The 13,746-nt window shown below is 36.4% G+C and overlaps 1 protein-coding gene across 20 annotated transcripts in view; it reads right to left on the reverse strand.

Moving 5' to 3' along the window:
- Positions 1-13,746, reverse strand: part of LOC148943725 (tropomyosin) — a 123,479-nt gene that overhangs the window by 83,422 nt on the left and 26,311 nt on the right. Inside the window, exon 1 of one of the 20 annotated variants that reach the window (XM_089101603.1) lies at positions 3,429-4,064. The exons of the other annotated variants lie outside the window; for them this stretch is intronic. Coding sequence (XP_088957729.1) covers positions 3,429-4,049 — 621 coding nt within the window. The 5' untranslated portion in view covers positions 4,050-4,064. Of the gene's footprint in view, positions 1-3,428; positions 4,065-13,746 lie in introns of those variants that run through there. 20 annotated transcript variants of the gene reach the window in all.

Here is a 13,746-nt window from a genome sequence, read left to right on the forward strand (position 1 = left end):
AGAGTTAGGGTTAAGATTAGGGTCAGTTGCTGACTGGCCGATATAAGAGATGAAGAGGGGCCAAGATACCCTCCCCTCCCAGGGAAGCGAAAAAAAAATCCTACCTATAAGTAGAGTCACGGTTGTTGTTGGTCGTATACCAAAAAATTTATATTTCAATATGTCAAAAATTGCACAAATAGGCTAGATTATTCAAATCACACATATGATTCTTTTAGAATAGTCAAATATTGATAAAGTGGTGCTTTCCACTAAAATATTTTCAAAATAGATACCTTTAAGAACAAAGACTTTAGATTCTTTTCTTTTGCAAATGTAAAATAACACTTAAACTGCTTTAGATATCATTGCGACATCCTAGTGACACGAAAAGTTATTTTTGGATCCTCACTTGTGTCCCATAATAACGCTACTACAAAAAATAAAATGACATGACAAACAATACTGCTTTTATATTACACTGTAAAACATTTAACCCCGACGCATCTTGAGGCTTTACGATACGTTATGTAATCTTACGGAGCAAATTTTGTACGAAACGTAGGTGGTTCCAAATAGTCTCGAGCTCTATACAGAATTTCATGTTGCATAAGCTAATACTACGTTCTCGAAAAGAAGGCATAAGAAAGTTGCGTAATTATAAATTAAGCATAACGTATACAAGTTATACGTAACTTAACATAACTCTACTGGTTAGCATAGAGTATTACGTACGTAGTTTGGAAGCTGCTTAACAGTTTCACTATTCTTATCGTGGTGTCAGCGGTAGCTGCAATCTAGTAAAGAATGAACATCGGCCAATAATAACCAAAAAATATGTATACGATGAGCCTACCCCTATCTAAGTTCACTATCTTTGAATCTGTTTAAAAATCCTACCCGCCCTTTAATCCCTGTCAGAGCCATTCCTAGGGTTGGTGGCAGCCGGTGAAAAATTAAATACAGTGCTACCCTCCCGAATCAAACATAAGAAAAAGAAGCCAAACGAAAGTGAAAAATTGGATCAAAATGGGCAATTTTCCAGCCGCGACACTCCAAGCCGTGGTGCTTGGTGCAACTGCCCCGGATACCCCGCCCCCCGGGAACGGCTCTGAGCCCAGGCTTTCTTGAAACGACAGTTTTTGTAATTTTCATATCAGGCAGGCATGTATAAATTAGTAAACACCCCCCAAAATTATTCCATTCCCCCGGGTTGTTTGCCCCCATATTAAGAAGTTGTAGACATGTGTTTATTATTATTCGTGGCCTTAAAGTACCAAGGACATCAAAATGAAAACATTTTTGACCCCTGGATCCATCTTAGTTCTATTCTTGCCCAAAAATCAGGGTTTTCAAAGATTTTTCCTATTGGTTGTTACAAATTATAAAAAAAAATTTGGTCGTTCAAGTTTCACCCGTGTTGCCACAGTAAATCGTAAAAAAGAATAAGCGTAAAGTAATTTGGAAAATTTGACGGTGCTTTTCCCAAAGGTTGACTCTTATCTTTCAATAAGTGGTATTTGTGTATGAGACACAAAAGGCATCATGTCTGGGAGATTTTCGTCATGTCATATAAAAAAAAAATGCATTTGATACTTTGGTCTTTACATGATTAAATAAAAAAAAAAACAAGTTTTTTCAACTGAAAGTAAGGAGCGACATTGAAACTTAAAACGAACAGAAATTACTCCGTATATGAAAGGGACTGTCCCCTCTTCAACGCCTCGCTCTTTACACTAAAGTTTGACTCTGTCTCTCAACTTTATTTTATAAAATAATAAAAATTTTAGCGTAAGGAGCGAGGCGTTGAGGAGGGGACAGTCCCTTTCATATACGGAATAATTTCTGTTCGTTTTAAGTTTTAATATCGCTCCTTACTTTCAGTTGAAAAAACTTGTTTTTTTGTTTAAGTTTTGAACGTTTTTAAGTTAATGCAGGTTTTGATTTTGGTTCACCGTACATGAATAATTAAAACAAAACCTGCATATTAATTTTACTTTTGTTTGGTTAAATGGCTTCCTCGAAAGTTGTTTAATTTTATTTACGAACGTTTTTATTAGTAATAAATATACGTAACTTACGAATTAATTTGCGTAACGAACTTCTATATTCATATATTTTTAATACTTATATTAGGGGTGTTCACCCCCTAGACAATACCTCGCTCTTTACGCTAAAGTTCGAATTTTGTTCCAATTCTTTAAAAATGACCACTTAATCACAAAAGCCGTTAATTAGAATAAATAGCTCTTATGAAAGTACTAAAAAATCTTTGGCGCAAAGAGCGATATATTGACTAAAGGGCAAACCCATATCATATACGTAATAATTTCTGTTCGTTTTAAGTTTCGATTTTGTTCCTTACTTTCAGTTGAAAAACTTGTTTTTTTTTATTTAATTTCTGATCGTTTTTTTAATTAATGCTGAGAAATCTGGCACCCGCTTCATAGTAATGTCCCTTCCCCCATGAAAACTTCCTCCATGGAAAGATCCTCTCACGTAAACCCCGACCCCCCCCCCCCCCACTACCAGAAAAAATCCCCCCTGAAAACGTCTGTGTACTTCCCAATAACCAATACTATGTGTAAACATTGGGTAAAGTTCATGCCTTTCAGCCCTTCCCCCGGGAACTGTGGGGGATTAAGTCATTCTAAAAGACATAGTTATTATATTTTCGACCATGCTTAACAAAATGGTTATCTCAAAATTTTGATCGGGTGACTTTGGGGAACAAATGGAGCGTGGGAGGGGGCCTAGTTGCCCTCCAGTTTTCTGGTCACTTAAAAATGGCACTAGAACTTTTAATTTCCGTTCGAATGAGCCCTCTCGCGACATTCTATGACCACTGGGTCAATACAAACACCCCTAGGGGAAAAAACACGCATCCGTGATCTTTCTTCTGGCAAAAATTACAAAATTCCACATTTTTGCAGATAGGAGCTTGAAACCTCTACAGTAGCGTTCTCTGATACTCTGAATCTGATGGTGTTATTTTCATTAATGTTCTATACCTTTCAGGGGGTCTTTCACCCTTTTTTCGAAAATCAGGCAAATTTTCTCAGGCGCCTAACTTTTGATGGGTAGGACTAAACTTGATGAAACTTATATATTTGAAATCAGAATGAGTATATGATTCTTTTGATGTATCTTAGGGGGTTCGATCCCCCCCCGAAAAATCTCGGTTACAACCCTTCAAGAAGGAGATAGGCTTTCAGGCAAGGCCATATCCAGGGGGATTTGGGGTTTGAACCCCTCCCCCTCTGTTTTATTTTTTGACTAGTAAAAACATAATAACAATACATATAAACAAAATTTTTTGATTTTTTTTTCTAAGGTATTTTTTTTATTATTTTACCTTCACCAAAAAAATCTCCATCTCCTCCCAACAAAAATCCTTGCTTGTGGGACACCCTCCTCGTTTTAATAGGTAAACAATTTAATATTTTTACCTTTGTCAGCTGTTTCTTAATACCATTATTCAGCTCATTTTTGATCAAGTTAAATTTCATCATAGTATCAGACGAGAAAATAGACAGTCCGAAACCAAATCCAGGGTAATCTGAACATCGATTTTTTCTTTTCGCTTTTTCAGCCACTGCTTCTGTGGAAATACTCGAACACCTAAGTTTTGATAATTCTTCATCCACCTCCTCATAATCATCAAATTTACGAAATGGTTTCGTCTCAAAAAATTGAATCGGTGACTCACAGCGTCGTTCTGACTCGCTGCCAATTGGGGTAGGTCTTGGACGGTCACTGCCCACTGGGTCCGGGCGGGTTCCCTTCAGGGGCACATTTTCTGTATTCAATTCTACCGGTGTAGTGAAGGCAGCTTTAGTAATCAAATCCTTTGACTTAGACTTAGAAGCCTTTTTTGAAGCATTTCTATTTTCCTCCTGGAATTTATCAGTTGTTTCCAGGGAAATTTGATTTTCTGTGACGTCAACGTTTGTCGAGACTAAAGGAGGTGGCGCATGGCGTTTTTGACGCAAAACTATTTTCCTTACTGCACTAGATAAGATTTCAGACGAAACCGAGAGAGAAGTCAGAGAGTTCGATTTTTCATCCATTTTTGTGTGAAAAAAAGTCGATTGCCAAAGAAATTGCAGCACACACTTAGCATGAAATCAAGCACTGAAAGAGCATTATTTTTGAGATGTGGATTTCGGCCAGAAAGTATCTTGGCTCGGAAACGACTAATCTACGTAAAGGACAAGAAATTTAGAGATGAGTTTCTTAGCACGCGTGCTAAGGGGAATGCTCCAACGGGATCTTGAAACAATTAGCACATGTTTCATATTTCATTTCTAAACAGTCAAACCTAAATAGAATCAGCTTACTCAAAGTTTCCCATCTGAATAAAAATATGGAAATTAGATCAAGTCAAACAGATAAGAACTAGGCGATTTGTGTACTCTAGACAAGGGTGTATTCAGAATTTTTGTTAAGGGGATATTTTTCCCCGGGAAGGAGGGGGGGTACAAAAAAACTTTACAAAACGCATCAAAAATTTGTTTATATGCAATTTCGTTACTTTTTACGGGTTGGACCAAAAATTCTGTGGGTTCAAACCCAGTAATTCTCATGAATACAGCCTTAACTCTCGAATAAGGATACTATTACTAAAGCGAGGACAAAAGGTTAGATGCAGTTAGACCGTTAATAATGGTTGGATACAAGAGGTAGGAGGAGGTATGGTCGGAGGCGAAACGTTTTTTGACACCTACCATATTATTGCACAACCCCTTGGATTTACTAATTAACATTCATTAAAACCAGTTACTTTACCTTTAGCTGTAGTGACGTCAGTTATGTAATTGTTGCAAATTGTGATAGAAGTCAACCTTTCAAATAGGTGTGTCGGTATAATTGCTTTTAAATCTGACATTTTTAGGAAAAAAACTACTGAATTGTTGAAATTAATTTTAGCATTTTTGGATCATAGAGTAATGACCAGAGTTGCCATATGGCGTGCATTTGCGCCATTTGGTTTTTTTTAGGCGGTCGCGAATTGAATTTTTCAAATTGACGTATTACTGGGATTTTTTTTCGAAGAAATCGTTCATTCGGCACATTTTCGCTAGAAAAATGACACTTTCGGCCTATTTTCACTTTTATAGCGGCGCAACTTTAAACCAGACAGCTGGTAACTGGTAATGGCTCTTTTCTTAAGATTTGCGTTCCCTGCAAAACACCGTCTTTTTTGTGACAAGCTTTCAGGTATCGAGGGTGCGATTACTTTCAGAAATTACGTACACCATGTGGCGCTTGGGGTGTGGGCATAGCAGAAGTATGCTAAGTGCAGCGGGAGCAAGTTTGATGGAAACTCTACCAAGCGTGGTGGAACTGCGTGGCAAAGGTGGCATTTTTAGATATACAGCAGGTAGTGGAAATTAGGCACCCCCTCGACAGGTGTAACTTCTATCGAAAGGAGAATATAACTACATCCGTTATTCTTTCTTTATTTATTCACTATACGAATTTGTTATTTTCCGTTCCTATTATGACCCGTTTATTCACGGAGCCACAACTGGCTTTTATAGAGAATGATATAAGCTAGATTAAAAAATAAGAAATTTTATGCTTGAAATGTTGAAATGTTTCTGATGTAGGCTATTTTCAACATATTTTTCTAGCTAAAAAAATACGAATGAAACCTCAAAAATGTGATTTGGTATATAAATAAAGCTGAATTTAGTATTATTATGAATTTAGTGAAGTTAGTATTATTTGGATACCCGGCTGACTGACCGCATTTCAAATCAGGGTTGCCACCCTGACCCTGGAAGAATTTACTAAATCGGAGAGGAAAAATTTACTAGATCGCATCTGTTTTTACTAAATGCTGAAAAAAAAATTTGCGCGTGCGGCTGTGCCGCATGCCTGAGACTCTAGGCAGGCATGCCTTTCCAAAAAACTAACAAACAAGTATGTGTCCAATAAGACAGTCATGCATACTCCCGCCATTTACCCTTGCCCCAGCCATTTAAACATTTGCCTCTCAATTACTTGGACTATCTCTCTTGGCTTTTCTCTGTCTACAATTAGCCATGTCTTGATGTCACCTATGCAACCTACTGCAAAATACTTGATAACTTCACGCACACCATCAAGCCTCGATTTTTACTATAGGAGGATAATCAATACGATTTTCACAAAAATTTTTCCTTTTTTCTTCTTTTTTTTCTCTTTTCTCTTTTCTTTCGTTTTCATAGTATGATTGAAAATTTCAAAAACCTATAAGTTCAAAAATCCTTTTTTTTGGACTGTTTGGATGTACTACTGGATAGGCGTCATATTCCAGGTGCGGTGTATCCAAGACGTCAAACAATAGTCTGGAATCTTGGATTCTGGAAATTCTGCTGATGAAGCCCGGCTTTAAATTTATCAAAAAACCACAGTTTAATATCGTATACGCAATGAAAACCACGCTATCATTGCCTAGTCTATAGCGATAAACATGTCAAAAATGGGTTTTATCATTGCCTACTCTATAGCAGTTAAACCCAGAGGCCCGCATAATGCAAGAGTACCAAAATTTCCTATCAGTCATGTTTTTGTGCTAAGATTCTTAAGAGCAACTTTAATATAGGAGTTCGAATGAATGGGGAGGGGTATTATTATTCAAATGAGTTGAGAATCTGCGTCTTCCATCGAGCAGGAGCAATCTGATACACTTATATTAATCAACGATTTTATTATACTTTATTACACATAAATCAGACAAATTTGTGGAATATTTTGTTGCAAATACGGAAACCAGGGACAAGTCACCTGCCTTGCATAATATTGAAGATCGCAAAAGTTTGTTTTAATAGTTACATGCTATTTATACATTATTGAGCCATTTGAAATATATTTTTGATGATAATAAAGATTTCAAAAAATATTTGAATGATAATATATATCAAAACTTAATAATGTAAGTTTTAAATAGTCTTTAAATTGCATTTGCTTATTCGTATACTTTTCTTACCTAATATTAAATTTACTGCCATGAAGTTCATCAAGTACTTTGAAGAAAAGTAATTACAAATTAAAAATATTACAATTTATGAAGCGCTTGACAGATTACCGAAGATTGTCCTTTGCGGCCAACCGCCTAGGCCTAAACGGAAAGCGGGTTGGGGTGGGAGGATGCCATAAAGAAATATTTAAGGGAAATGGGAACTTCCTGGGAGGGTGTAAAGAGGGAGGATTTTAATAGATTAGGATGGAGGAGGGGCTCGTGTAGATTTGTTGACCTCAGCTGACTTGTTGCTGCGGTGAGTTGTTAACAGCAGTAGTAAATTTGTTTTCACGCTAGGTATCATAAAGGCAATGATGATAACATTGAAAATCTTCGTCGCCAATTGACCCTAGACAAGATAAACACGACTAGCAGATTAGTTTGGCTAACCTCCTCTCCTTTGTCACCATCTTCTGCGAACTTTTGGAAAACATGAATCCATCAATGAAGCTGATGTTATGTCAAGAACTTCAGTTGATAATATGTCAAAAACTTCCACTAGCAGATTAGTTTGGTACCCCCCCCCCCCCTTGTCATCATCTTCTACGAATTTTTGGAGAAGATGAGTCCATAAATGAAGTTCATAATATGTTAAGAACTTAGTTTCAGAGAAGATATTTTGAGTTATCTCTGACTACAGGGCTTGATTTTCCCTCCAAAATAGAATGGGATTATTTCAAATTGAGACTATGAAAAAACATACAGGGTGTGCTTGCATTCGGTTTGATGATCTTTGGACAATTTTCATAAGTGAATATACTATTGAAAATCTTCAGCCCCTACGAGCGTAGCTCGAGGGCAAGTATGGGCAGCTGCCCCTAGAAAATTATTTTCCTTTATGGATTCTTCCCTTTGTAGTTGTTGGCTCATATGATACAATTTAAGTATTACCACCAGCAAAAATATTTAAGTATAAAACCCCCGGTTACTTTGCTTATTTAGCTTTGTTTGGCTAGGTTCAATTCTTTTAAATTTGAAGGAGAGCTTCATCGATTTTGTCACTATTGGTAAACGTAACAACCAATCAAATTTTTGTGATGTACGTGATTATAGAAGTTGGTATCTCCTCGAAATATTCTATAATCAGCCACGTAGTTATACCAAAATACTACACAAAAAATCAAACTTGGCGGACCAATGTTAATTTTCAAAGCTTTGCTGCACCTTTGAAAAGGAGTAGGCTAAAAAATAGGCTCGAATAAGGCATAATTTTTTAAGTAATTTTCAGAAGCTTGAAAAATTATAAGCCGATGCTAATCAGCGCTGTATCCAGGATTTTGTTTAGGGGGGAGGATACAAAATACTTTAAAAAACACATCAAACATATGTTTTATGTATTTCATTTCCTTTTTACCAGTCGGACAAACATTCTGGCGGGGGGGGGGGCCCAAACCGCCTAACCCCTCCCCTGGATACAGCCTTGATGGGATTACTATTAAAGCTCTTTTCAGAAGCTTTAAAAATTATAAGTTAATGCCAATCAGGGTTATATCCAGAATTATTTTTTCGGGGTGTGCGTGTATTTTTTGCGGGATGGGGTTACAAAAAACTTAAAAAAAACGTTAAAATATGTTTTTATGCATTTTATTGCGTTTCTACGAGTCGGACAAGCGTTTTTTTGGGGGGAGGGGAGTTCGAACCCCCTAACCTCTTCCCTGAATACGGCCTTGATGCCAATACCACCAAATTAAATCGACAAATAATGTGCCACGATAGATTGCCATGATAAAAGACAATCAATGGCATCAACCTTAGACTATTTACTGTTCTGATAACAAATGTCATATTTGTGTAATTACGACTTTCCTTCCTCCTTCAGTTTGATAAAATTCTTTTAAAAGTCTAGCAAGAATCAACAGGATAAGCTGCAGTTTATAACCCAAGGAAAACACTAACATGTGTTTTCACACAAAAAGAGAAACATTTTATTAAAATCAGAATCATAACTGATCACAGTATCTCAAAGGGTCATACAGCAGATTTCCTTACTAAATGTCTATCAACCTTAGTTCTGCCCTAAGATGGATGATAGACTATCTATCAACAAGCCAAATGGCATCAGTTTTATACAGTTTTAAAAAAGGTTTATGTCAGGTGTTCCTCTCACTCAGACTATCCTGGCTTTTGTTTTTCCAATTATCCATGGCTCTCAACTTTTTCATCACAGTCCACCAAGTTGATAGGTTATAAGAAGTTTTCAAAATTTACTATTCAGGGTTGTATCAAGGATTTTGCTCAAGGGAGGGGCTATAAGAAACGAAAAAGAAAAAAACATGGAGTTTTAGTTCCCATGGAGTTTGGGTAAGGTCTCAAATTAGGATATTTTTTACCTGCATTTTAAAGACCAATTTACCAGTTGGAGATCTTTCTTTTTAAGAAGATTTTTTTACCTGTATTATGGTGATTAATTTAAGAAAAACATTTCATTGTGGGTGAAAGGGGCTTTTTAAAGCGGGTAGCCCCCTCCCCTGGATATAGCCCTGTCTTTATTAGCCGCTTATGAGCTAACAGAGTCAACTGACGAGGTTTCGTATAACAGAGGCAATTCAAGTTGCCGTTTCAAATACGATGATAAAAGTATCCCTATAACAGGATTTTGTTTTGAGATTTTTTTTTACCTGCATTTTCAAGACATACACAAAACATTTTGGGTTGTGGCGAAGGGGGAGTTCAAACTAAGTAGCCCCCTCCGCTGGATATGACCATGTCTGTATTAGCAGCTTACGAGTTAACAGAGGTTACTTACGAGCTTTCGTATAACAGAGGCAATTCAAATTACCCTTTGAGATATGATGATAAATTTAACGGGATTTTGTTCTTGAAGGGGTTACTAAAAGAAGGAAGAAGAAGGGGCTTATCTCCCGAGAATTTTATCGAACAGTCTCCAATTAGGAATTTTTTCCGTGCATTTAAAGACCAATTAATGCAAAACATTTGAGACTGAGGAGAGTGGGGTATTCAAACCGGGAAGCCTCTTGGAATGCTCGGCAAAGACCTGATTTTTATTCTCAGAGAACTATTCAGACGGAAATTTCTGAAGCAGGTTCAAACTAGAGCTAGCAGCTATATGTTATTTTTAGACAAGATTCTCGCTACTGATTGTATCTACCGCGGGCGATAAGCCACATTGTCACTAAGCCATTTAGACTGGCCATTGTTATGTCGCAAAATCTGGCAGAAGTGGTTAACTTATTTTTCATTCGAATTATAAGTTTAAAAATCCTTTTATTATGATTTTCAATTCTTATATTAGGATAAAAAATATTTTCATCATTTCCTCTCAAAATCACCGTCGATTGTAAATCTAATGAGAAATAACAAAATCGAAATCTGTAAACCTCTGAAGAGATCTAATTTTATCATAATATGAGAAGAGGAATATTCTTGTTTGTAGGTTTATGCTTTTGCAATGTGAATAGCATATGCATCTCTCATTTTTAAACAACACAAGAACCGCCAGCAGGAACGCCAAGCAACGCCAAATATTCGATTGTTAATCCGATACAGGACGAAACGTTGCCAATACAGGATGTATATTTTTTTTGTTATATGTACATTGAAGTCAGCGCTTTTCTTAACAATTAGTAAGAGATTTTTTTATTTATTTTAAACTATCCTTTCGTTGGCTTTTCGAACTGTTGACAAAATCAATTTTTACCAAAATTGCTTAAAGAGCTCCCCGTTGTGCTATGAAAATATGCAAATGGACCCTTTGTCTCTGAGGCAGTCAGCCGACACTGAGACTCGCAAAATGATTTACAGGTATCAAATCCCCTTAAGCTGCCACATCTAAATTCATCAGCACTTACATACCGTAAGAACACAAAAGTCAACCATAGGGCTTGTAATAAAATCATGAGAGCATATTGTAATAAGAGCTTTGAGTGCTATCAATCTATGTATGTATTAACTAAACTTTTAGGTAAAACTTTTATTATAAAATTTTTATGTCCTTCCAATCAGGCTTTATAATCTGCCTCACTACTGCCAATGAATATGAAACATGTTCATATATGGTCAGCTATCATATATGTTGAGCTGAAATATGTTGATCTATCAAATACGAAACTATTCAAATGTTATAGATTAGTTTTCTGATTTGAGCCAAGTATTTCAAAAATCCTCAATTCTTACAACCAACACAAATCTAAATACACTGATTTATTTTTGGATCGGAGGTAGTTTCGTGTTTCAAATACTGGCAAAGAGTGTAGTTTCAGGGAACAAAGTTACTGTAAACAAATGGATGTAGTTTTAAAAATGCTATTACCTGGAACTTGATGAATGTCAAGCTCAAAGAGAAATGTTCCAGTACACTTATACAAAAACAGCCGTACAGAAACCGGAAAATTATTTTGGCTACACATAGTTGCAATGTAAGAATCATAGCAAATGTAAACCAGGGGCGTCCTGAGGTGGGGGGCGCCGCCCCCAACGTTTTTGGAATTCGAAAAATTTTTGCCTTCGGTGAAAATTTCGGCAGAAATTTTGTAAAGTCGCCCGAAATTTAGCAAAATTCTTGATTTCTACAGAAAATTCGGCATAAATCAGGTAGCGATTCGGTAAAATTTACGAAGATCGCCCCCACCCCGAAAAAAACGAGCCTTGGGACGCCCCTCATGTAAACTCCACATTTTGAGCAAAAAAATGTATGTAGAAGGGGCAAGGACTTTTTTGCGTTTTTAATATTTAGATACAAAAAATGGAGCCACAATATAATTGATTTTATTTCAAATAAGATCTAGTTTAATGTTATGTGATTTGTCGTGAAACTCAAAATTTCGATAATTCATGCGAAGCAGCCATTTTAACTTGACAATCCGACTATCAAATTCGTTCAAAGGGTGGAGTCCTTCAGCCCTAATTCCCCTTGTAATGTTAGGATTTTTGTGATTTTTGTTTTATTTTTAGAAAAATTTGAATATTTTATGGGACTTCAAAAAATAAGAGTATTAGCATCTCCTCTAATAACATGATCAATACAGGATACACGAAAATTAAAAATTTATTTTTTTCTGAAAAAGAGCTTAGGTTTATTTAATTTCTATGATTAATCGTAAACACCAATTACAACTTTTGAGACATTTTAAATTGACAATCAGATGGCTAGAACTTGAATTTCTCATGACAAACTTATATCTAAACTCATTCTTAGACTTTGGAATCAACAATTTTACTTTTTAAAATTTCAAACAGTTAAAACCAGGACACTATGTTGGATATTTCGGGGAGAGGGCTGGCCAGAAGGGGACACTGCCAGTGAAAAAGTCGCTGATACTGCACCACGGCAGTGCTACCGGGTTTTGGTGATTTGGTGACTCCTGGTTGCTGTTTTGCGTTGGTCGCATGCTAAACTCTTCAAATCAGCGACCTTTTTGGAAAGATTAATTGAAATTTTAAACTTCTGGCAGAGCTTTGCCTGAATGGTGCCGTTGACATATTTTACTTTTATGGCACTTAGTAACACGGGTTGCACTTTGGTTACACGGGTTGCAGTTTCATGGCTGTACTCGGTAACATTATCAAACTTTAATAGGGCACAAAATCAAAATTTGTCTTTAGAAGTAGTAGGGGGGGGGGGGGGGGGTGTGTTGCTGTTTTTTTTTAGATTCTTCATAGTGGTAATGCCCCCCCCCCCCAAAAAAAATCAAAACTGAAGGAGGGGAAGAATTATCCCCCTCATAATTAGCGCTGCTCTAACTTCTACAGCTTTTATTTTGCACTTCGTAATGGCTTATTTTTTCAATATTTCTTCCTGGCTTTCTTAACAATTGAGGCAAAGAACGCCATCTAGATAATTCAATACAGACAGCATATTTCAGTTCAAATTTGTGACTAGGCAGTTTGTATTCAAGAAGGACTTGAGATAATAAACGATTTCTTATTTTACATATTTACAGCGGTGTCAATTGGGAGGTGTAAGGAGGGTATGTGTTCCCCTTAGATTTTTGCCACCCTTTATTTTGAAAAATTATGTTTTTGGGGTATTTCCATTGAAAAAAAGTCTTTTTTTGGTATTATCACTGAAGAAATTAAAATTTTGTCTGCCCTCTTAGCTTCTATGAATTGAAGCCACTGGATATACAGTATTGATCTTGATTAATTGAGAATAAGACACAATCTGGATGCAGAAAACAAAACGCTCTCAACGGAGACAAAGGGCGTATGCAGCTATTCAGTAGCTAAAATGCCAAAAAAAATAAAAAGCTATTTCTTAAAAAGACTTGATTAGCTTTAAAGAGAATAAGGTTCAATCAAATTTAGGAAGACTGACGCTGCAACTCGTAAACAGCTCTAAGAACCGGATAGGTCTTAAGCAGCTTTCACGCTATGTATGTCATTTTCTATGCTAAACGGTTAAGTTGAATATCATTAAGTATAACCTCTCACACTTAAATCATGTCCTCTTTAAAACTCAGCCAATGCAAATACCCATAAAACTATCATAATTGCCGTCTAAAATCATCACATTCATCATAAGCAATACGTACTGTCACACTACGTACTGTCACACTACGTACATAATTTTCAATGCTAAGTGGCTACATTAAGTATAATCTTTTACGCTTAAGCAAGTCCTTTATAAATAGGTCAAGAGGTCGTATCCAGGTGGGAGGGTACCCAGTCTGGCCTCCCTCCGAAATTTCTGTCAGACTCGTAGAAAAGTTAGATTACTGTATATAAACAAATTTTGGATGCGCTTTGTGAAGTTTTTTTGCAAACCCCTCCCCCGAACAAAATCCTGGATAGACCCTTGC

The sequence above is a fragment of the Artemia sp. Qi Xiang Cuo genome, chromosome 15 (genome assembly GCF_049724085.1).
Source record: "Artemia sp. Qi Xiang Cuo chromosome 15, ASM4972408v1, whole genome shotgun sequence".
Taxonomy (NCBI): Eukaryota; Metazoa; Arthropoda; class Branchiopoda; order Anostraca; family Artemiidae; genus Artemia; species Artemia sp. Qi Xiang Cuo.